This window comes from Dermochelys coriacea, chromosome 3 (assembly GCF_009764565.3).
Source record: "Dermochelys coriacea isolate rDerCor1 chromosome 3, rDerCor1.pri.v4, whole genome shotgun sequence".
Classification (NCBI taxonomy): Eukaryota; Metazoa; Chordata; order Testudines; family Dermochelyidae; genus Dermochelys; species Dermochelys coriacea.
The window spans coordinates 201,459,872-201,482,616 of NC_050070.1; the positions used below are offsets into that span (position 1 = coordinate 201,459,872).

The following is a 22,745-nucleotide window of genomic DNA, read 5'->3' on the forward strand; positions in this document are numbered from 1 at the left end:
TCAACCAAAAGTGAAACCTCTGCCACCTACGTGTTCTTCAGTTGGACGAGGGAAGAAGAACGGGGTACGGGGGTGATTTGGAGGGATGGGGGGGAGGAGTGGGATCTCCTGACCCAATTAAGCGCTGGCATGGATTGATAAAGGATGCTATAATTGAAGGGGAATTTTTGGATGCCATGCCGGCTACTTTCCCGGTATCGGTATCAAGGGAGGGGGTTAAATCTTGGGTGCTGTTAGACTGGAAATTGATGAGGGAGGCTCAGAAAGCTATTGTGGCGTATGGCTTGAAAAATCCGTATGTACAAGCGTTATTAGAACAAATATTCTCGGGGCAAGCGATGTGTCCCTTTGACGCCCAGAAATTTGCAGACATGTTGTTAACACCCACACAGAGATTATTATGGAAGGATTCATGGAGAAAAAAGGCTGAGCACGCGGCAGTGCTTAATTTAGATAGACCCCGGGACGACCCTCTCCAGGTAGCATCAATAGACATGTTGTTGGGACGGGGCGATTTGAAGAGCCTCAGCTACAGGCGCGATTGGTACCCCAAATATTACAACAGTCTCAGTTTCTAGCATTGGAGGCATTCAAAGAGCTCCCTGATTTGGGCACCCCTTCACCTCCCTATTTAAAAGTCACGCAGGGAGTGGGCGAATCTTTTGCCCTCTTTTTGGACCGCCTAAGGACGGCATTGGATAGGGCCCCTAATTTAACACCAGACGCCAGATCGGCATTGGGGGTAGATTTAGCCCTTCAAAATGCTAACCCCACGTGTAAGAAGATTTTGGTGACTTTACCAAAATCGGCCTCTCTAGTCGATATGATTGAAGCCTGCACTCGTGCCCCCTTGGTGGAGGAGGAGGATAAGGCAAAGATTCATGCACGCGCCTTGGCGGTTGCCTTGAATACCTCCAAGTCGAATTGGCGTAGAGGAAGGGAGGGGGCGTGTTATTAGTGTGAAAAAATGGGTCATTTAAAACGGGATTGCCCCAAGAAAAGAGGTCAGACTAACGCCCCTTTTTTGTATTTGGGACTTCGGATCACTGACTGCACCGTACGCCCCCAGCAGTTGAAAATCTCTCCTCATGTGCGCACACTGTATGATGCACAGAAACTGCTAGGTAAACTGCAATGGCTTCGCCCCCTTTGTGGCATCACAAATCAGGATATAACTCCTCTTCTTCCCTTATTAGAAGGGGGGAGAGCCCCTGGAGATAAACGACAACTGTCGGTACTACAGAAGCAAGCATTACAACAAATAGGACAGAAGGTGGGGGAGGGTTATTCCGGGAGATATCGGGAAAACTTACCCTTTGTGGTAGCGGTCTTTAGCCTAGATGCAGTATTGGAAGCGCTATTATTTCAGTGGGATACAAGAGATAAAGACCCCCTAGTCGGTTTGGAATGGATATTTCCACCGTGTAAAAATGTGCGTACGGTAACTTCCAGAATTGAAGCAATAGCCATGCTAATAGTGCACGCGCGGAAAAGAGTAACCGTAATGACAGGAATTGATCCGCATCAGAGGAGGTTGTGCTTGTGGCCATATCCTGTTTATTTCCAGAATGAGGATGTGGGTTATCGATATTGTTATAGTGGTATTGCTTGGGTTACAGGGGGGACTCCTTGTACCCCTACGCGTGCGAATGACGTATAACCTATGGGAACGTCTAGCATTGATAGCCAATGTCACACACTTTTGTTTGTCTGATTCTGTGGCAGCCGGGGAACTACTGGGCACTTGTCTTGTGCCCATATGTCATCATCCCGAAGAAATTGGCAGTCACACCATGCTTGCAGCTTATGCCAATTTGTCTTCACAGTATTCGAATATGGCAAATTGGGGCCCCGCCAATTACTTCTTGCCCCCTGGGGCCCTATCTTTACATACCCCGTACCCAGCCGGGGCAGATAATGTAACGTGTGCGCGAGTGGTTAATTGCACATGTGCAAAGGTACCCATGGGCTGCCAAACCGTAAGTGCCCCCCTTTTGAATTGTACTAATGCGGTTAATGTTTCTTTTAATTATGGACATATTATTTTGCCGTCTGGTTGGTTTTTTACCTGCGGCGAAAGAACCTTTAGTTATATGCCTGCCAATCTAAGTCATAATACCTTGTGCTGTCTTAGCCGAATGACCCTTTTGTTGCCCGGAAAGAATCAGCAGCAAAATCGGCGAAGCACGGCCCTGCAAAATACATGTTCCGCCGATGTTACCTTATATAGTCACTCAGAATATTTGGCTTTGCTGAATGCTGTTGCAGGCATTCCTGGCTTTGCAACTTATTACACGGTGCAAACTTTGAATGCATTAGCTTGTTTTGCTGTTAAAGCGCTTAATGCTATATTACAGGCAATTGCTCTTTTAAGTATGGAACAACAGGAATTAAGAGATGCCATTTTAGATAATCGAGCTGCGATTGATTTTCTATTGCTTAAGCATCCATGGTGTTGCTATTATGGAAAATGCTTTTAATTTAGAGAAATTAGTGTGTTGGAGTATTAAACAGTTTAATCTAATTTTTGAAATATTAACTGAGTTATTAATCGATGTAGATAGCATTTGCCATGCAGTTTTATATAATAGTGCTGCGAGTGAATTTTTGTTATTAGCACATGGACATGGATGTGAAGATTTTGAGGGTATGTGTTGTATTAATTTGTCAGATCATTCTCACTCTGTTCATGAGTTACTTGCAAAATTAGAACAAAATATGAATAACATCATTATAGCACACTCTTTTATTAATTGGTATCTGTATTGGTATAATTTGTTTGTGTGGTCCATATATAGTTCAATGTATGCGTTGGGGAATGTCACGGATGATTCAAGCTGCTTTTTAACAAAAAGGGGGAGATGTGGGAAATGCTGAGTATCAGATGTTTTAGAAATGTGTGCCAAGTAATGGAAAATAACAGTACAAGAGATAAAGGACAAGGCCAGAAGATTTTGGCTGGACTGAGGACTAAACTGTGGCTGAACTAAGGACTAATGATATAAGCAGCACCTGAGAGTCTTTACTACCACAAGATAATGGAACCCAAAGATAAGAATGATGAGAACATTGGGTGATAAACAACAGAAAAGGAATAAACAAGTGCTGTATATATATTGCTGTGGGAAGGGAAATAAAGTGCTTTTTACCAGCAACTGTGTCAGTTGTCCTGTAAGCCAGCCTGCTAGCAGCAACACCCTTCCCCTTGGGTTAAGGGGATAAAAGCTTGGTGTCTGTTTAGTAACCCAATAGATATATAGGTATGGTGCTAAATGATACCACTTCCAATTTTTCTGACTCACTAGGCTAGTGAGAGTAGCCATAATATACAGAAAACTTTACCTTGAAGATCACTTAGCAGACCACTGTGTAGATAAACATAGGGCTAACAGGAAAAGCATTAGTGGAAAGCAGATGGAAAGCACAGTATGTGGTTTGGCATGGCCATTGTATTGAGGTTGTAAACCAGAAGGTGAGTTATGATGGGACAAAAGAACAAGCATTTAAAACAATTATTTAGAAAGGCCGAGGGCATAAGAATACTGAATTAAATGACAGGTAGTGACTAAGAAAAAAGGGCAATGTATTCAAATCACAGCTGTACCATTAAACAATGAGGACCTGCAGACAAAATGGAGTGACAGGATGATGGTTTCAGAAATGGAAGGCTTCTGATTTGAGGAAAATAAATGGAAATGGTTCCTCTACGACCATCTGCTTATGCTGTGACTGAAGAGTCCAGAGAGCTAGAACAAGCCTGGTTACGTGTTCTGAACTTGTGCCAAAAAATTTCAGTATGGTTACATTAATCTGTACAAAACATTGCATTAAAATAATTCAGTAACTTTATGAATCAAATACATTGATTCATCTCAGTAAACTCCATTCCAGTTGCATTCTCATGTACATGAGTTGAGAGCAAACCAACTGCCGTCTTTGTTGCTTGCAATTAAAAGCATTTGCTACGCTTAACCAATTTTTTAATTTAAAATCTTGAGTCTGTAACCCATTTTCGTTCACCAAAGAACATTATGTGAGGTTTCAAATGAAAACCCCCAGTGTGTCACTGGTCTTTCACAGTGTGAAATGTGTGTACAGGTGCAATGTAAGGAAGGGTGTGTGTAAAACACACACACATGAGGAAACATTCAAGGTATCAGTCACCAGCAGAGGTGTAAAACAGGTGTTTTTTTGTCAGATGAGATGTATGTTCACTTAATCTGTCTGCTTGTAAATTTGAGCATTTGTAAGCCAACACAATGGATGCTCATTTACACACAAAGATGTAAAGTCAACCAGGAAGCAGCACACAGGAAAAAAACAAGCCCTGGGCTATGTACAAAGGCAATGAACTTTAGGGGTATAATATATAAAGCAAAGAAAACGCCCCATATTCCTGCAGCTAAGAAGCAAATGGATCTTTAATGATAACTGGATCTCAGGCAATCTTGGTTGAAAACTCTGAGTAAAGCTTTGAGTAAGAGAAACATCTTTAGCCAGAAGGTTAACAGGCTTAAGTTTAGTTTCTAGAAAGTGTTATGTTTGTTTCATAGGTACCCATCTGTTTTCAATAGCCTTCTTTACTATCTCATGAATCTCAAGTCTTTGATAACAAACTTACTCTTGTGTTCACTATAAATATATCTCAGTGCTGTGTTAGGCAAAATGCTGGTCCTGAGCTGAATCTTACAAGCTGATGTGTACACTACTCCTTTTGAGACAGCAAATCGGATGTTTGAGTAGCCAGTGTCAGGGGCTGGAGCTCAAGGGGAATGCTTCACAAGGACTTGTACTAGGGCACACCTATTTTTTAACTGCAAGGCAAAATAAGGCCTCCAAGCACTCGCCTTTGGGCTCTGAGTGGCTGACGGGCTGGTGGTGTCAGGGAGCTGACAGCAAGCTAAGCACAGACAAGACCCCTCACTGGAAAGAGGGGAGAGAACCAAGGTGATTCTCAGGTTTCAGAGTAGCAGCCGTGTTAGTCTGTATTCACAAAAAGAAAAGGAGTACTTGTGGCACCTTAGAGACTAACAAATTTATTTGAGCATAAGCTTTTGTGAGCTACAGCTCACTTCATCTGATGCATTCAGTGAAAAATACAGTGGGGAGATTTATATACACAGAGAACATGAAACAAGGGGTGTTACCATACACACTGTAAGGAGAGTGATTACTTAAGATGAGCTATTACCAGCAGGAGGGCGGGGGGGGAGGGAAGAAAACCTTTTGTAGTGATAATCAAGGTGGGCCATTTCCAGCAGTTGACAAGAACATCTGAGGAACAGTCAGGGGCGGGGGGAAATAAACATGGGAAAATAGTTTTACTTTGTGTAATGACCTATCCACTCCCAATCTCTATTCAAGCCTAAGTTAATTGTATCCAGTTTGCAAATTAATTCTAATTCAGCAGTCTCTCGTTGGAGTCTGTTTTTGAAGTTTTTTTGTTGAAGAATAGCCATTCTTAGGGGTGGTAAAGGGGTGTGGTAACCGAGTGACCAGAGAGATTGAAGTGTTCTGCAACTGGTTTTTGAATGTTATAATTCTTGATGTCTGATTTGTGTCCATTTATTCTTTTACATAGAGACTGTCCAGTTTGACCAATGTACATGGCAAGGGGCGTTGCTGGCACATGATGGCATATATCACATTGGTAGATGCGCAGGTGAACGAGCCTCTGATAGTGTAGCTGATGTGATTAGGCCCTATGATGGTGTCCCTTGAATAGATATGTGGTGTTCTCAGTCCCAGGTACCCTGAGAACCATCATATTAACTTTCAGAAGTCCAACGTTCTGTTAATCTTTCCTGGAAAACTGTGGATGGGGATTAAACGCATTTAAAACCTATTCAATGGTAGGAATAGTATAATGAGACACCACCTTCCTACAACCATTGGTTAAGCCACTTTGAGAGAAACTTTTTTGAAAGCTGAGCCTGCAAAGAAATGAAAATCAATTGCACTTCCCTTGAAACCCTACCATCTGTCAGAAAAGGCCTATATACCTTTCACACTCCCCAACAAGTCATCCTCCAGGCATTCACACTCACTTGCTCTGGAAATGCTGGCATAGCTCATCATAATATGAAACTTCCTTTCCTCTCATTTCATCACCCAGGAAAGCATGTAGCTAACAGCACTGACTTAAAGTATCACTGGCATCTGAGAAATCCAGTGAAATGAATGGGGAAGTTCAAACCACGGAGCTAACATTTCAAGCTCTCGGCATTTCAAGCTCCCAGCAGACTCAGAAGGATTATCTTCAGCAGTTACACTGCCTTCAGATTTTGAAGATTTTCTTTGTGAGCATAACAGCTTGAGACTCTCCTTAATAAAAGCTGAGACTCTGGAGAACAATTGAGGCTTGTCTGTAGTACCCACTAGGTTAATCCTTCAGGCCTGCTCTCCAAGGAGACCCACCCCATACTCTTGGAAACACTGGATTAAATTATCTAATGGCAAAAAAAAGAAACTGAGATAAATACAATGGCACGTGATCCCACATGGAAGATCTTAATTCATGAAAGATGACATTCACTCAGCTCACATCAAGCCTGAGTAATTGGGCTCTATACACCTAACGTCAGGGGCAGGGAATAAGATGGCAAAATCCATCCAGCAACTTCGGGCAAGAAGTGAGCCTGCAACCCATCTCCCCATCTTTATAGCTGCTGCCCTAATGAATGGGCTATGTTAGTAACAGCCCCTTCACACCACTTGCATGGTGTGTTGGATCAATCCCTGTCTGCCTTACTACCACAACCAGGTCAGGGGCGCATTGTACATGTTACTATACACATGTATAGCAAATGGCAGGCCTTGCCCCAGAGTAGCTCAGGTGAGATCATCCCAGAGAAAGAGGGCGAAGAGAAAGTGCTCAAAGGGAGGAGGAGACACTGAAAGTGGACAGAGATCTGAGAACTAGGAGAGGGTGGTATCTTGAAAGACAAGGAGAAGACGGGATGTCAGGGGAAAAAAGCAGTGGCGAGGATGAGGTAGATGAAGTGTGGTCCAGAGATGTAGCCAGGAAGAGTTTCTTTCTGCTGTTAAGAGCAGCTTCAGTGGAGTGGTGAGAGCAAAGACAAATGAGAGGATCCAGGATGGAGATAAGAGGAACTTAGCGCTCAGTGGCCCATTCGGTATGGTAAGAGGTGAAAGGAGATGGGGCAATAATTGGAGGGACAGGTGGGATCAAAGATTCTGGTATCTGAAGATGCAGGGGCCTATGATCAAGGGGTGTGGTAGAGAGATTAGAAGTAGAGACTAGGTGAGAGTTCGGTCCCTGCAAGACTGCGGAGGTGGAAAAAGTAACAGGTAGTAGTAAGGAGAGTGAGAAATTGATGTCATCTTGCTTAAGTTTTCACTGACTTCAAGCTAAAGAGAAGGGCAAGGGCTGAAGTAGTTCTTATGGGGAGATCTAAGGTGGCAAACTGGTGGTAGAAGCCATGAGACTCAATCACCTTAGATAAATAGAGAGACTTGGGCAGGAAGATGGTAGAATGTGCAGAGTAGAACATCTGCATGGCTTCTTGACTCTCTTTTGCTCCTGTGAAATGGACACAAAGAAAGTAGATACTATTATGTTCCCTTAAAAACTGGAGAGTTTGTTTGACTCCAACAGGGTGTCAAAGATCACTGTTTGTTTGGGATTTTTTCCCTGCGATCCAATTTCTTTGCTCTAATTACCAAGTGTGCAGAGCATTTGCCTCAGCTTTCCATTGGCATTTATTAAATTTACGATCATCAAGCTAAAGAGAAAATATCTTGTTTCCCATAACAGTTTAGTAGACCATTTCAAATACCGGAGTTCTGATCATTTGTATGTAATGTAACTTTGTCTCTCTAAATGAGAAAATAGCTGCTAATTGATTTGACGTATGAATAGTTTGTTGCATACTGAATACTTCGTCTCTGAATGTACCATTATTTAACATTAAACAATACATACATTCGTAATTAAGGAAGACTTTATTTATAGACACTTGCTCTTTGGGCTTCCAAATTAGAAATATCAATCTTAATGCTCTCCTTTTTTTTTTTTAAACTTTGAATTTGTACGACCAGTTCACAACAAACAGCCTGCAAGTACGCCTTTGTTAGGGTTTACAATAGGTTGAGTAAGGGAATAAAATTGCTGAGACTTGATTTTCCTTTTCAAGACTGGAGATACTGGCAGCAAACAGAGGAAGCTGAGAACAATCATGTCATGTGACAGTTTTTACAAATGCTTATTCTCAGTGAGAATTTCTCCTCCCAATTTTAATTGAGTGACAACTCCGGCATATGTTTAGAATGCCATGTGGTGCTAAAATGGATCCAATATATGTAGTGAGTACTCCAGTTTTTCTGAATTTTCTTATTGTCCAATTGCTTATTACCTTACCACATAATACTTGGCACTTTAAACATGTAAAAGTGCTATGTGCAAACACTAGTTATGTAAACCAGACGCTTAAACAAGTACACTATTTCACTGATGACCCTTTTCATTTAGCTAGTCTTATTACAAAAGAATAGCCACTCAAGCTTTCTCTACTAGGTTTTCTATAATTATTACAAAGTTAAATTATGAACATCCATTTTAAATAGCCTATTACATGTATATATGTTTAGGTACGTGATTACAGCAAATACATACAAATGGGGATTGTTTTCATTTTAAAAGCAACAAAAGGAAAGAGGTTTTTGTTTTGTTTTTTTTCCCCCTCCAGAGGCTCTAGGTGAGAGCAATCAAGTCCTGGGGCCAACTCTGGCGCCCACTGAAGTCCAATGGGGGTTGGATCCGGCCATTATAAAAGCAATTGAGTCACTGGAATGACCTAGCTGATAACATTCACATCAATGCTGCTGATGAATTAGCGCCTTGGGCACGAGCAGCACACTCGGCAATGCCTCTGAAGTGGAAGTTGTTGCAGACTTGAAGATAAGTGGCAGGGGAAGTATGAGAGAGAGCAGTATTACAGTAGAGGCTTAACTCTGCTCTCATTGGGGCTGCATGGATTGTAAAAAGGAGCAAAATTTTGCCCCTGCATGTCCAATAGATAAGAGCTTTTTTCATAATGTTATGAAGGAGGCATGGGCCAATAAATCAGTTTCTGTATAGGAAGCAAATTACCCCTATGAACCAAATACTCCTTGTTCCATTCCTTTGTAACTGTCGTATTGTCTGTGTTTTGGCTCTAACAAATGAGTTAATATATTGAATGACTGAGTTTTAAATGACACTATACAAAGGGTAGGTCGACTTGACAGTTTCATCCTAAATGGCTGATCCTAAATATTCAGAACCTGACTCTCCCCAAGCATAATGAGTAACTTCCACTCACTTCAATTTGAGTTGCTCCTATCCTATCCTATCCTATGTGGGATAATTGAGCCCCTGGGCTTTACTGTGGTCTGTGATTCAGGTCCTTTCCGGTGCAGACTGCAGTTAATAAACACATGGGAGGAGATATTACTTTGGTCTAAAGCCTTCAGCTGATGCATACTAAAGAGAAAAAGTATGCTGAAGGCAATGAACTGTATTATTAGAACTACTAAAGTAGAGGCACTTGAGTAGGTATTATAAAGTACAGCATGCTTTGCATAATCACATGAAAAGCCATGCAGGGCTCATTGCTGCTTTCATCATGTAGAAGCTGGACATAATTTAAAAGAGCATGTAGCTGCTGCCAGTCTTGCTAAAATTAAGACCAGCTACTGGACACCTTTAAAAGTCCAGTGGGGTTGCATAGGGTGTAAGTTAAGGCAGAATCTAGCCCCATTGTATTTGGGTTTACTAATTTAGTGAACATTGGCAGGCTAACAGCATGTGATGTGCCTGTAACGAACTCAGCTGCTGAGTTATGCAGAACTGATTACACAAAATAGAGTCGTCCTTACCCATACGCAAAATATGCAGCTGTGTAGGGCACCAGGAAATTGTTCTGTGAAGCTGCGTGCTGCTCCAGCCCCTGCTCCGGCTCTTCCCCGAGCCCCCGCCCCTGCTCCGCCCCCACTTCCCTAAGCTCTGCAGCAGGGCTGGGGCTGCACTCACCAGCGGCGCGAAGGGCAGCAACCCAGCCCCAGCTGCGCTGCTGGTGAGTGCTGCGGGGTGGTTCCCTTCTGCCCCCCAAGCCAGCCCCCCCGCTCCCACCCCGCAGAGGCCTGCCCCTGCAGCGGGACTGCACAGGGCCCCAGAATAGCTAGGGATGGCCTTGACACTAAATGATCAGCAGAACATCTTTGTCAGGAAGGGCTCTGTGTTAGCTTTCCACTTCTTTAAACAATTGGGAGCCAGTTCTGCCTGAACTCGTGTGGCTATGCAAGGTCTCGAAAGCAAGGGTAGAACTGGTGTATTGTTGCATCTTAAGGGGCAGGCCACAGAGGCTGTGTAGTTAGGGTGACCAGATGTCCCAATTGTATAGGGACAGTCCTGATTTCAGGGTCTTTTTCTTATATAGGCTCCTATTTACTCCCCCCCCACACACACACACACACATCCCCACTCCCGATTTTTCACACTTGCTGACTGGTCACCCTATGTGTAGTAGTGAGGATCTGTCCATGGCAAGGTAGACAATTGGCCTCTGTGTGTGGGAACAAGGGCAAAGCCACTTGGTCTGTGACTGTGCAGATCCGCTGGCCAAAACTCCCCCATAAGGAGCTGCAGGGGGAGCAACACTGCAGTAATAGCTGCTAAGTGACACAAGAGGCAGTAATCACAGCTGTCTAACCTATCAAGGTCCTACCGGTGTTGCATGAAGCTTTTGACTTCCCCCTCCTTTTGTGAGGTGGGGTGAAGGGGAAAAGTGTCAGGAATGTTCATTGATAGGAGGTTAATGGAACCTCCACCGAGTACACTAGTTGCTTATCCCCCTCCCTCAGGGACTGAACTGTGAAGCCTTCACAACGGTCGAAGTACAGAAATCCCAACTAATGAGAATTTTGCCACTGCCTTCAGACAAGACCCTCAATGGCCCTGATCCAAAATCCATTGAACTGGATGAGAAAACTCTCATGGATTTGAGTAGACTTTAGATTAGGCCCAAAACTAACTGGTAACAATTCTGCTTATTTCTGATCTGTAAACACAGCTGAAGCTGAGTTCTGGTAGCATAACCACCCCTAAAGCAGTGCAGAAACTTCTTATAACCTCCTCCGCTATCTTTAAACACCACCTTTATCTTTCAGAATGTTGCTGGCTATTAGTCCTTTATATCGTGTGTGTGTGTGTGTGTGCGTGCGCACGCGCACAGTGTACATATATCTGACTTAAAATCATGGTGGTGAACATTATTCACAGGCCCTGATACAGGAAAGCATGTGCTTAAGGCTAAGCACATACTGAAGTGCTGGATCAGGGTCTTTATTTTATTTTCTCACCTTTATCACTAGCACCAAGAAAATGGGACTGAGCTATAAAGATCACTTATATATTTAAAAAAAGGCCTGATTATTACAGCAACATCTAGGATCCCCAATCACAGACCAAGACCCTACTGTGCTAAGTGCTATACAAACACACAAATCCTGCAGAACTTCATTTGCATGAGGAATCTTTACGCATACAAATATCCCACTGACTTCCAGTGGGGAAGGATTTATAGGATGGGGTCCAAAGTTTTGTAGCTCTCAAATGGTAATGTGTGGTAGTGATTCATTTGTATCTTTACTAGGGCTGTCGATTAATTGCGATTAACTCAAAAAAAGTAATCACAATTAATTGCGCTGTTAATCAATAGATTACTAACTGAAATTTATTAAATATTTTGGATGTTTTTCTACATTTTCAAATATATCTAGTTCGATTACAACACAGAATACAAAGTGTACAGTGCTCACTTTATATTTTTGATTACAAATATTTGCACTGTAAAAATGATAAATAAAAGATATAGTATTTTTCAATTCACCTCATACCAGTACTGTAGTGCAATCTCTTTCTCATGAAAGTGCAACTTACAAATGTAGGGGGGTTTTTGTTACATAACTGCACTCAAAAACAAAACAATGTAAAACTTTAGAGCCTACAAGTCCATTCAGTCCTATTTGTTCAGCCTATTGCTAAGAGAAATAAGTTTGTTTACATTTACGGGAGATAGTGCTGCCCACTTCTTAATTACAATGTCACCTGAAAATGAGAACAGGCACTCACATGGCACTGTTCTAGCTGGTGTCGCAAGATATTTATGTGCCAGATGTGTTAAAGATTTATATGCCTCTTCATGCTTTGACCATCGCTCCAGAGGACATGCTTCCAAGCTGATGACACTTGTTTAAAAAAAAATTGCATTAATTAAATTTGTGACTGAACTCCTTGAGGAAGAATTGCATGTCTCCTGCTGTTTTACCCGCATTCTGCCATATATTTCATGTTACTGCCGTCTCGGATGATGACACAGCACATGTTGTTCATTTTAAGAACACTTTCACTGCGAATTTTAAAAAAAATGCAAAGAGGATAGCAATGTGAAATTTCTAAAGATAGCTACAGCACTTGACCCAAGATTTAAGAAACTGAAGTGCCTTCCAAAATCTGAGAGGGATGAGGGGTGGAGCATGCTTTCAGAAGTCTTAAAAGAGCAACACTCTGATGCAGAAACTACAGAACCCAAACCACCAAAAAAGAAAATCAACCTTCTGCTGGTGCCATCTGTCTCATGATGATGAAAATGAACTTGCGTTGGTCTATATAGCTTATCAAGCGGAACCCATAATCAGCATGGATGCATGTCCCCTGAAAAGGTGGTTGAAGCATGAAGGGACATAGGAATCTTTAGTGCATCTGGCATATAAATACCTTGTGAAACTAGCTGCAACAGTGCCATGCGAATGCCTGTTCTCACTTTCAGTGACATTGAAAACAAGAAGCGGGCAGCATTATCTTCTACAAATGTAAACAAACTTGTTTGTCTGAGCAATTGGCTGAACAAAGAAGTTGGACTGATTGGACTTGTAGGCTCTAAAGTTTTACATTGTTTTATTTTTGAATGCAGGGTTTTTTGTACATCTACATTTGTAAGTTCAACTTTCATGATAAAGAGATTGCATTACAGTACTTGTATTAGGTGAATTGAAAAACTATTGTTTTTACAGTGCAAATATTTATAATCAAAAAATAAAGTGAGCACTGTACGCTTTGTATTCTGTTGTAATTGAAATCAATATATTTGAAAATGTAGAAAACGTCCAAAAATATTTAAATAAATGGTATTCTATTGTTTAACAGCGCAATTAATTGTGTGATTAATCGTGATTAATTTTTTTAATCGCTTGACAGCCCTAATCTTTACCCATATTCAGAGTTTTCACTTTTACTTTTAAAGGTGTTTTTAGACAAAAAGCAAAGGTTCTTTGGTATTGTTCACTTCATGATTGGTTTAAGAAAGTGGGGAGATGGCTTTTGTCACTGATTAGCTCTTGGTGCTTTATCTTTTATCCGTCTACCTTCATCTTAATTAATTACTTCCTAGCTGTGGGTTTGTTAACTCAGCTTTAATCCACATGTATTTATATTATCAGAATTGGGCAGGGGAGGAGAATTAAGCAGCATTTTGCTATTGCAAAGATTTTTGCCCAGGAGAGTAACAGGATCAACATGTACATTGTTCATGCCTGTCATGTGAAATGGGTCCTTTGTTTGACTACATAGTTGTCTGAAGTTCCAGAGAAAAGATAAATTTGGCTTGGGACAAGAGCTATCATGTTTGTTAAAAGGGCAATTCCCTGTCTTCGTCATGAAATCACCTAAAATTTGATCGCTCCCAGGAGAATTTTATAAGTGAGGAACCTGAAGTAGATTAGTACAGGCTGGTCTTCGCTACAGGGAGATCGACGCTGCTGCAATCTAGTGAAAACCTGCTAAATCGACAGCAGAGCACTCTCCGGTCGAGCTCGGTTCTCTAGCTCTCCAAGAAGAGTAAGGGAAGTTGACCGGAGAGCATCTCCAGTCGACACAGTGAAGACACTGGGGTAAGTTGACCTAAGCTACATTGACTTCAGCTACAGTATTCACGTAGCTGGAATTGCATAACTTAGGTCAACTTAGCCCCGTAGAGAAGACAAGCCCTTTAAGTGGCCAATGAAACAGGAAACTAGGTGAGGTTCCCTAGAAATGATCTCTGCAGATCTAGCCTGGGTGGAGATCTCCCAAATGCAGGAGATCTATAGGGAAGGACATACCCGGATTCTCGGAGGAGCCATCCTGCCTGGATTACTGCCTCACCATATAGTTAGGCAAAGCCAATGACCTTATGACTCCATGTCTGTTCTTGCTTGCTCTTTATTTTATGCCCTTCCACAAACAAGTACTTATAATGTCCTCCCAGCATAGAGTATTGTTAACTGGGGGCTACCGCAATCTGTCATGAACTACTGTCCTCTGGAAGGGTACTTAGAGGGATAATGTAAAAACTTCCCTCTCTTGGTGATTCCACGCTCTTTGAAATCCAGGATACTTGCAAGTATTTAAAGGGAGGCGATAGAATTGGACACTTAGTGGCAAAAGAAAAAGCAAATCGGTTCATCTCTTCAATACGCTTCCTTTCATTTGTATTTTAGCACCATCCAGAACAAAGATGCAATACAGGCCCTTCCCCCCGGGCCTGAGGGTCATGAAAACAGTGAAATACAGTGCAAACTTTTTTTGTTTGTTTTGAGAATCTCAGATCCCTCGTCTTGCTGCCTCTGCAGTCTAGAATGGTGGAGTTTTCTTGTTTTTTGGCTTTTCTCTTAAGATAAAGTCAGAATTGTATCTATTGAATGGCTTTGTTTTATGAAAAACACTATGCTGGTGAATCAAATGTTTCCTGTTTATCAGTACACATCAACCCAAGTATCATTTGCCAGCACAGACCACTATTATACTGTTTGATTTATGTAACATTGTTGTCTGAAATGGCTGATACTGTGCTAAATATCCTTGTTTTGCAAGTGATGGAATAATAAGTAACCTTGTGGTGGGAGGGGGTGGATGGGAGGAGAACAAGAGTTCCAGAGGGAAACAAACCAAGCACTGTTATCTGCAGCTTTGGGATTTTCATTGTTTCTGAACTCAGAACTGATTCTGACAGCTTGGTACTCCTCCTGCATGCCATATGAAAGGGCTGCTCCCTCCATGGGGCAAACAACATGTCACGTCTACTCCCCTCTCTGTTCTCCCCCTACCCACCCCCTGCCCACAGGAGTTTAGCAGTTGGATCTGTGTAATTAGGGATTCCCCAACCCTTCCCTAACCTCATCCCCAAAACCTCTTTCAATGCTGATGGGAATGGAATCCCATGAGGGTCCGCTCCAGTTCAGTCACCTGCTCCACTTCCATTGTCTGTCGGACCTTCTGTGCCCATCGGTGGTGGAGTTAATGGGATTTGCTCTTCAGTTATTCCGTTTACTTGTACACGTGCCAAATCTCCAACAAGTAGCTTCAAACCATTCTCTATTTTAAATTTTAAGCAACCTAGCAGAAGAATGTTCCCTATTTCCCCTGCTCAAAGTGACAAACAGAGCCTGGGGCCTGGGTTGGATGATATTAAGTTCTGCACTAGCAGTAGGTTTAAGGTTCAGTGTCTTACAACCCTGAGGAGCCAAAAACAAGCTTCAAACCATTGGAAAGGGCAGATTGCCAGCTTCCTAGAAGACATAAATTTCCTTCTAGCCCTGAAATACTGACCTTAAAATCAGCTATTGTTAGGTGGAAAGGAGCTATTTTAGTTCACGGTCAACACTTTACACCAGGCCGTGAGCACTGTACAGAGGACTTATGCTAAGTGAGTTGTTAGGTTTTACAGGAGAGCTATGACAAGTAGTCCCAAAAACACTTTGTAAAATCTCAGTAAAATAATTAGAATAGCTGTTCTGTGACATCATGACATATAGAGAACAACAGGCTGGTACTGCAGAGGTTTTATCGCCACTGGTTTGAAATGCCTCGCATTGAGTAATGCAGCCTTCCTAAACTCATGCTTGTAAAACCACACTCAATCAGAAGAGGTCTATAATACAGTGGTGAAATTTCCTGACATATATACAGTATATTTGTATGTTTAATTAAATATATTCCCCATCGGTTTCTTTGTTCGCCACCAGTTTGTGATGGTTTTAAATGAACTTTTGCAGACTGATATTAATGGAAGATCACTTGAAGGATGCTAAAGTGACACCTCCCAAAGCACAGAATTGTCTGAGCAGGCTGGCCGCTTGAGCAAGGCGGTCTGGGTTCTGTTCCCAGTTCTGTCACTCACCTGCTGCATCACTTCCCCTCTGCTGCTCTTGCCCCCACCTCGATCCTTTCTCCTGTCTCTGTTATCTAAACTGTAACTCTCCAAGACCAGCAGTGTGTCACTGTGTTTGTATAAGGTCTTGCACAATGTAGCTTTCATCTTAGCACTGCAGTACTCCTTAAATAATAGGAAGCATGGTCTAGTGATTAGGGTGTTAAGCCTAGTACTTGGGAGACTTGGAGTCAATTCCCTGCTCTGCCACAGACTTTGAGACCTGGAGCAAGTCACTTAGCTTCTTTGTGCCTCTGTTTCCCATCTGTAAAGTGGGGATAACCACACTACCCAACCTCATAGAGAGTGTTGAGGATAAATAAATGTAAAGGTTTGTGAAATGCTCACCCACTGTAGTGATGGGGTGTGGGAATTGTTTCTTGATGCCACATATGGTGATCCATTAGACTCTCTGAGCAAGAACCAGCCAGCAAAGTACATGGGAGAGAAAATGCTCAGTGCTCAAGCATTGGCCCACCCTATCCAGCATCCCATCTCTAGTTGGGGCCATTTCTGATGTTTCGGGAAGGAGGGGAATTCACCAGCATGCCATCTTCTCAAATCTGAAATATATGGTACCCACCTGTAATTTTAGGCCCTAAAAACTATTTATATTGGGTCCACTTCACTTACTAACCATCATCTGCAGTCATTTGGTATTGGTGACTTAATAGGAAAACATTCCTTAAAGAACTAAATATTCTCTTCTTCCCCAAGGAATTGATGTGGTGGTAGTAGCGGTGAAAGAATACATACAGTTAAAAACACAAATGGGATGATAAAAAAATGCTGTCACCCTCAATACACTAATTCTCAAGTGCTGGGTTGGAACTTGGGTAGCTCAGTTGACCAGCAAAGAGTAAGAATCACACTAAAATGGATTTTGTTTTATTTTTTTTTTAATCAGGGTCATATGTTTGCTGCTGCAATCTGTGCTTCAGGGAGGGACAGTAACAATAGCAGCAACTATGATATTATGTATCATTCGCATAAAACCAATCACACGTTGTGAAAGAAACCGGTGCAAAAGAAGGGCACCAATGCTTCACTGTGCAGATGATCATTGCTGCAGCCTGAATCCTTTCCTTAGGAGGAATCTGAATTGAATACTCTGAATCAAGGGATACATGCCTGTCGGAGCCCTGAGGTCTAGCTACAGTATTTAGAATATGGCCATCATGCAGGCAGCTACCAGTCTAGAATTAGAGGCCACTCAAGAGGTAAGTGAAGCTTTTGACATCTAGAACTATCCCCCTCTGTTTATAGTGGGGGTTTTCCATTAGAGACAAGGTTTCTATTCTATTTATTCAGGTTCTTATACCACTCTGGCACTCCGTTGTCATGGGCAAGCATGTCTGAGGCCTTCCTTTGACACACGTTGACATAGTTGGATCTGAATTCTTTCAGGGCAAAAGACAGTAAAAGACCCTTCATCTTGGTCAGAAATTTCTGAGGCAAAAGTGCACATAGTTCCCATTAAAGATACGAAGAGAACATAACCTCTCTGAAGTGCAATATTTCCTCCCCATCAAAAAAAATAAGGGTTCTCAAACTACTGGAAAGGATTTTACCTGCCTTTGCACATTGCTTTACAGAGTTTCCTCTGAAGTTATATTTTTAGGCTTGGCAGAATTACATTGGGGAGGGTGGGGGAGAGAGAGATTACTATTGATGTTTGTTTGTTTATTTTCCAATTATAGGTTTAAATGTTCAGTTGTGCAAAATTATGGGGGGCAAGTCAAACAATTATTGATGTTGAGATTCAAGAAGTTAAAGCGATTATAATAAGTAAAACACAAATTGTCAGCACCACATCAAAATATGCTATATACATATCCTTAACTTAAACTCAGTTCTCAAGCAGCACTTTTCTCACTTTGCCGGTCTGTAAATTTCTTTTATCATTACAAATATTTTTCCCTCAGTTTGTGTGCATTTGATAAATGTTTATTTCACCAATAGAAATCAAATCCTTCCAAGCCAACATACACACAACCCAAAAGGCCCCAGGTACCTCCCTCTAGACATTCTCTGCAAAATTGTAATTCAGCCAAGTCCAAGGACTCCCCAGAGGGAATACAGCTAGCTTGGTCAACCATAAAGATTTCGCCCAGGGATGTACTGACATTTTGACATTTTCCCTGAAAATTTCAAAGCTGTATTAACTCTGGATTTGGTTGTTCAGCAGCTACTTTGTGCACTTTTTAAATCAGTTTTCCTGGTAACCATCTCACCTGTTCAAAGCTGAGAGCTTTGTCTTGTCAACTCCCCTCGTTTTTTTGGGTTTTTGTTTTTTGGGTTTTTTTTTTTGCAGGCCCATAGTGTCCCTCTGCCTCATTCCAGAAATATCTAATTGTACCATTCAGGTAGAACATGCTGTTCCCAAAGACAAAAAAAGTTAGGCACGGCAAGGTGTCTTGCAACTCACTGATGGAATGCTTCTTCTGAGGGACCATTCTAGGTGGAAAAAGTCGATCCGCCTCCATGTGAATCTTAATCCATGGCCTTTGTTTTCAGGTGTCATTGAGGCAGTCTGGGATACAGACATCTGTCCACTGGATTGAGACCAAAAGCTGTTTCATATAGGTCATTGAATAAACATCAACTGATGAGAGTTTTCAAAGGCAACTGATTTTAGAGAGATGAAAATGTAATTTCCCATTACTAACATCCAATCCAGTTCTTGTTAACTCTGTGTCAGATCATGTTGCTTGTTTTTGGCATTTTTTTGATGGCTACAGAAGTCTCCTAGAAAGAGCAGTCACTGCAGTAGGGTGAAAGATCTGGATTCCTCCAAAATGCTTACTTTCATCAAAACTTATTCACATCAATACCAACCAGTTAAATCAAGGAAGAGTAACACCCATTAGTCAGAATGACAAATGGTGATGTAAAAATCCAACGTATAGGAGACGCATCTTATTTAGCCCTAAAATATTTGCATGCCGTGGCACTAAGACTTTTCTGAGTTTCAGTGATCACTGAATGTCCTAATGGGAAGGATTAAGTGAACAGTATTTTATAATAATTCGGTGTTCTTCACAAAAGATTGAGGGAAGTTTTCTGGAGTAGTTGGATGAAAGAATGAGTTCTAGGAAACACTTCAGGAAGAACCATTATATTGCTTGACAGTATATAGTAAGGAAAGAGAGGACAATTGACTTTCCAAATGCTCTTACAGAGCAATAGAGACAAATATCTAAGTAGTAACAATTTAATGTTAGCATCTGCACTTCACTGTAGAGTTTACAAATGTTTTTCTTCCAGGTGTACTTTAGTAGGCACACTGTGCCGTGCTACACAGCAACCTTCAGTTAAGATGATAAACCTGTAAAAAGGTTTAATATCTTTCTATAACTATTACCACATTTGTTAAGGTTAATTTGTAATATTTTGGGTGGGGTTAATTTTTTAAAATATTGATTAAATGTGAAGCCGCCTGCTGCAAAGCCCTTAAACTGGAATGCAAACTAACTTCTATGCTTATAGCAACCCTACAATATCTAATACAGATTGCCGTAATTTCTTAGAAAGCATGTCTTATTAATTTCTGATTTCTTAGAAAATATGTCTATTAATCACTGATTATCAATAGTTACCTATAAAAGTTGTCTTAATGGAAAGTGTACTCCAAAAATGGGCGAAGAACAGGTCCTCGATAGCCAACATAACATAGACAATCCTAAAAAGTGAAAAATGAAGGCAGTCCTTTTTCCACAAAGGCTGAGATTACCTTTATGTATGAGTAGTATTACACACATTAAGATATATGCAGTATGTATTATGTTATAGCCCAGATCATCAAAAGATGTTTGGCACCCACAGTAGGTTTGTACTATTGTCACAGAAGTGGTATTAACTGTGTGCTGATATTGTGGTTGACCATAGCACCCACTTCAACATTTGAGAGGACTGCTTATTCTCCTGCCATGAATAATCTGCATTGTTGTTTGTTTATCATGGTGCTAGAAAGCTGCAGCTTAAATCTGCTCCCCATTGTTCTAGGTGTTATACAAATATCTAGTCCCTGTACCAAAGAATTTACTGTTAACTAGATGAATAAAGGTGGGGGAGTAGGGGGAAGAAGTAGTATCATTCCTATTTCACAAATGGGGGAACTGAGGCACAAAGACTAAATGACTTGCCCAAGTTCACATTAAGGAGTTGGTGGCAGAGCCAGAAACTAAACCAGCATCTCTTTTGGTCCCTGTCTCTTACCTGTAAAACCAGTCTTCCATATCCTGCTTGTTAGGGACGCATAGACACATGACACACATCTTCAAACGTATCCTGTGCTCCTGGAGTCCCTCTGTGGGTGGTCGGAGAGCCAAACTCAAGCTGACACTCCTGCTCCAACTTACCCACTTTGTTTGTGGCTTTACTTGTATGCACGTACAAGCAGGGGGGGACTCTTCTCACTAAAAGAAATTCTAAATATAACCTCTGTAATATGCAGAATGTTTGTTTGATCTTCCCTGTGAATTGAATTAAATATACACTGAACTGTTATCTGCAACCTATCTGGTCACTGGCACACTTGTAATGCTGTCTCTGTCTCTGTCCACCAGCAAGTGAGGTATAGGTGAAATGGATTTAGGTGGATTAAAATGAAAGCGTTAATTTTTAAAGGTATCCTAAATGCATAGTGCCATATTCTCTGCTGATGTAAATTGGTATTGATCCACTAAGTTCAATGGGCCAATGTCAGCTTCCTCCAGTTGAAGATCTGGCCCTTAGTGCAAAGAAGATGGGAGCTGATATATCAAATTGCAGTGCTTCTTTCCAAATAATTTGTCTGCTCTATTGACAGACTTATGATTTCAAACCTGTGCAACTATTATGCTATAATTGCTTCAGTTATGAAAATCTTGACAATTTTTAATATTCAGAAGTAAAATGTCTTTCAGACCTCTGGCTTTGGCATTCCCTTCAGGCATTCCAACCGTATCATATCTTCTTTCTCCTGATAAATCACCACCATCTTTATTCCTGACAATTTTGCATCTTCCTAACAGCCTGGATTTTTCTCCTAATTCAAAACATTTAAATAAATGGGGACTACTCTCGGCTCCTGTAATGTAATGTATTTTTATAGTGTAATATAATATAGCAGTAAGTAAAACATCCTAGGCTTATGTTCAGAAATAACTGGTGACTTTGGTGTGTCCAAATTTCAGGTACTCAACTTATCATGATTCGGTGGAGGATGCTCAGCGCTTCCTGAAAAACCAAGCTCCTTTTTTGATGTCTTAATTTGGGCACTCAAAATCACTATTCATATTTGAAAATCTAGGATACTTTTTATTAAAAAAAAAAATTAGAAACCAAATATTTAAATCTCATTAGTTTATTTTAGTATGTGGAGCACCTTGACAACCAATAAATGACAGGGAACCTGCAGGTAACTCAATATATATATTTAAAGATAATAGAGTGCCTACAATATGTTCATTTAAACTACTTATGGTGGCTCAGTTCAAAATTACTGTGCATTAAAATCCACTGAATGCCACAAGCCTTCTAAATGAGGAAGAACATGTCAAGCGACATGTGGAAATGGGCTCTTGTACAAGAGTAGTTTACAGTGAGAGGAATGCGTATTGTTCCCTGGAGTACATAAATCCCAGTTTGGTAATTCCATACCAGCTTTTACTATTTCTCTCCAAACACTTGTTGTCTTTTGGGTTTTTTTATTTGTTCCATTGTGCATCTCTATTAGATATTTCTCATGGGCCAGCTATCAAGAAACACCCTACTGTGCTGTGGTGTGGCGAATGAAGGCATTTTCAACCATAAACAAGGTATTGTGTGGTTTAAAAAAACACCCTGACAATGACAAGTCTCAGATGGCTTGTAATTGTTTAAATGTATCTTACTTGCATTGCTTAGAGATATACTGTCTTTGAGAAACTGACCAATTTGACAAAATATTTAAATGATCAGGCTGCTACAGGGTAGATTAGAAGATGTTTTTTATGAAGCATGTTGCATGCTTATTTGGTGTGGTCTGTGAATCAGTCTGTTTATATCTTTTTTTCCCTAAGTCTCTCCTTCAAAAGAGACTATTAGATTCCTAAGTCCTATTGACTGCCAATTAGAGTTAGGCAATTAACTGTATGGGACTTAGCCTCTTAGTCAGTTAAAAAGTTTGGGGTAAAATTTAATTGAGTTCAAGAGTAAGGCTTGACAAACTTTTTATTCTCATGGATGAATGTTTACTCACCTGTGGGACTATTTGCATGCATAGGAGATCGCTAGCATGTAACATGGCAATATATTGGCTGGCTGAATTCATTATTTGCCTTTGATTTTTTTTTTTTTGGCTACTGGATGGTTATTTTGTGATTCTCGGTCTGATTAATTGCTAGGGTGCCTAGAACTTTTTATAATGGGTGCCTAAATTGCAATGACTGATTATTTAATGGATAGCAGTACAGGAAACCGTATCATAAAGATGAAGGAATAACAGGGCATTCACTGCCTATAGTATAATTAAGA

General features: G+C 41.0%; 1 protein-coding gene across 6 annotated transcripts in view; it reads left to right on the forward strand.

The window, feature by feature from the left end:
• PAK5 (p21 (RAC1) activated kinase 5) overlaps positions 1-22,745 on the forward strand; it is a 187,141-nt gene that overhangs the window by 79,880 nt on the left and 84,516 nt on the right. The window contains exons 3-4 of one of the 6 annotated variants that reach the window (XM_038397522.2): positions 17,155-17,467; positions 21,967-22,048. The exons of 3 other annotated variants lie outside the window; for them this stretch is intronic. In XM_038397522.2, the coding sequence (XP_038253450.1) occupies positions 17,417-17,467; positions 21,967-22,048 (133 nt within the window). In that variant the 5' untranslated portion in view covers positions 17,155-17,416. Of the gene's footprint in view, positions 1-17,123; positions 17,468-21,966; positions 22,049-22,745 lie in introns of those variants that run through there. 2 more of the 6 variants (XM_043512113.1, XM_038397525.2) reach the window with 2 other exon arrangements.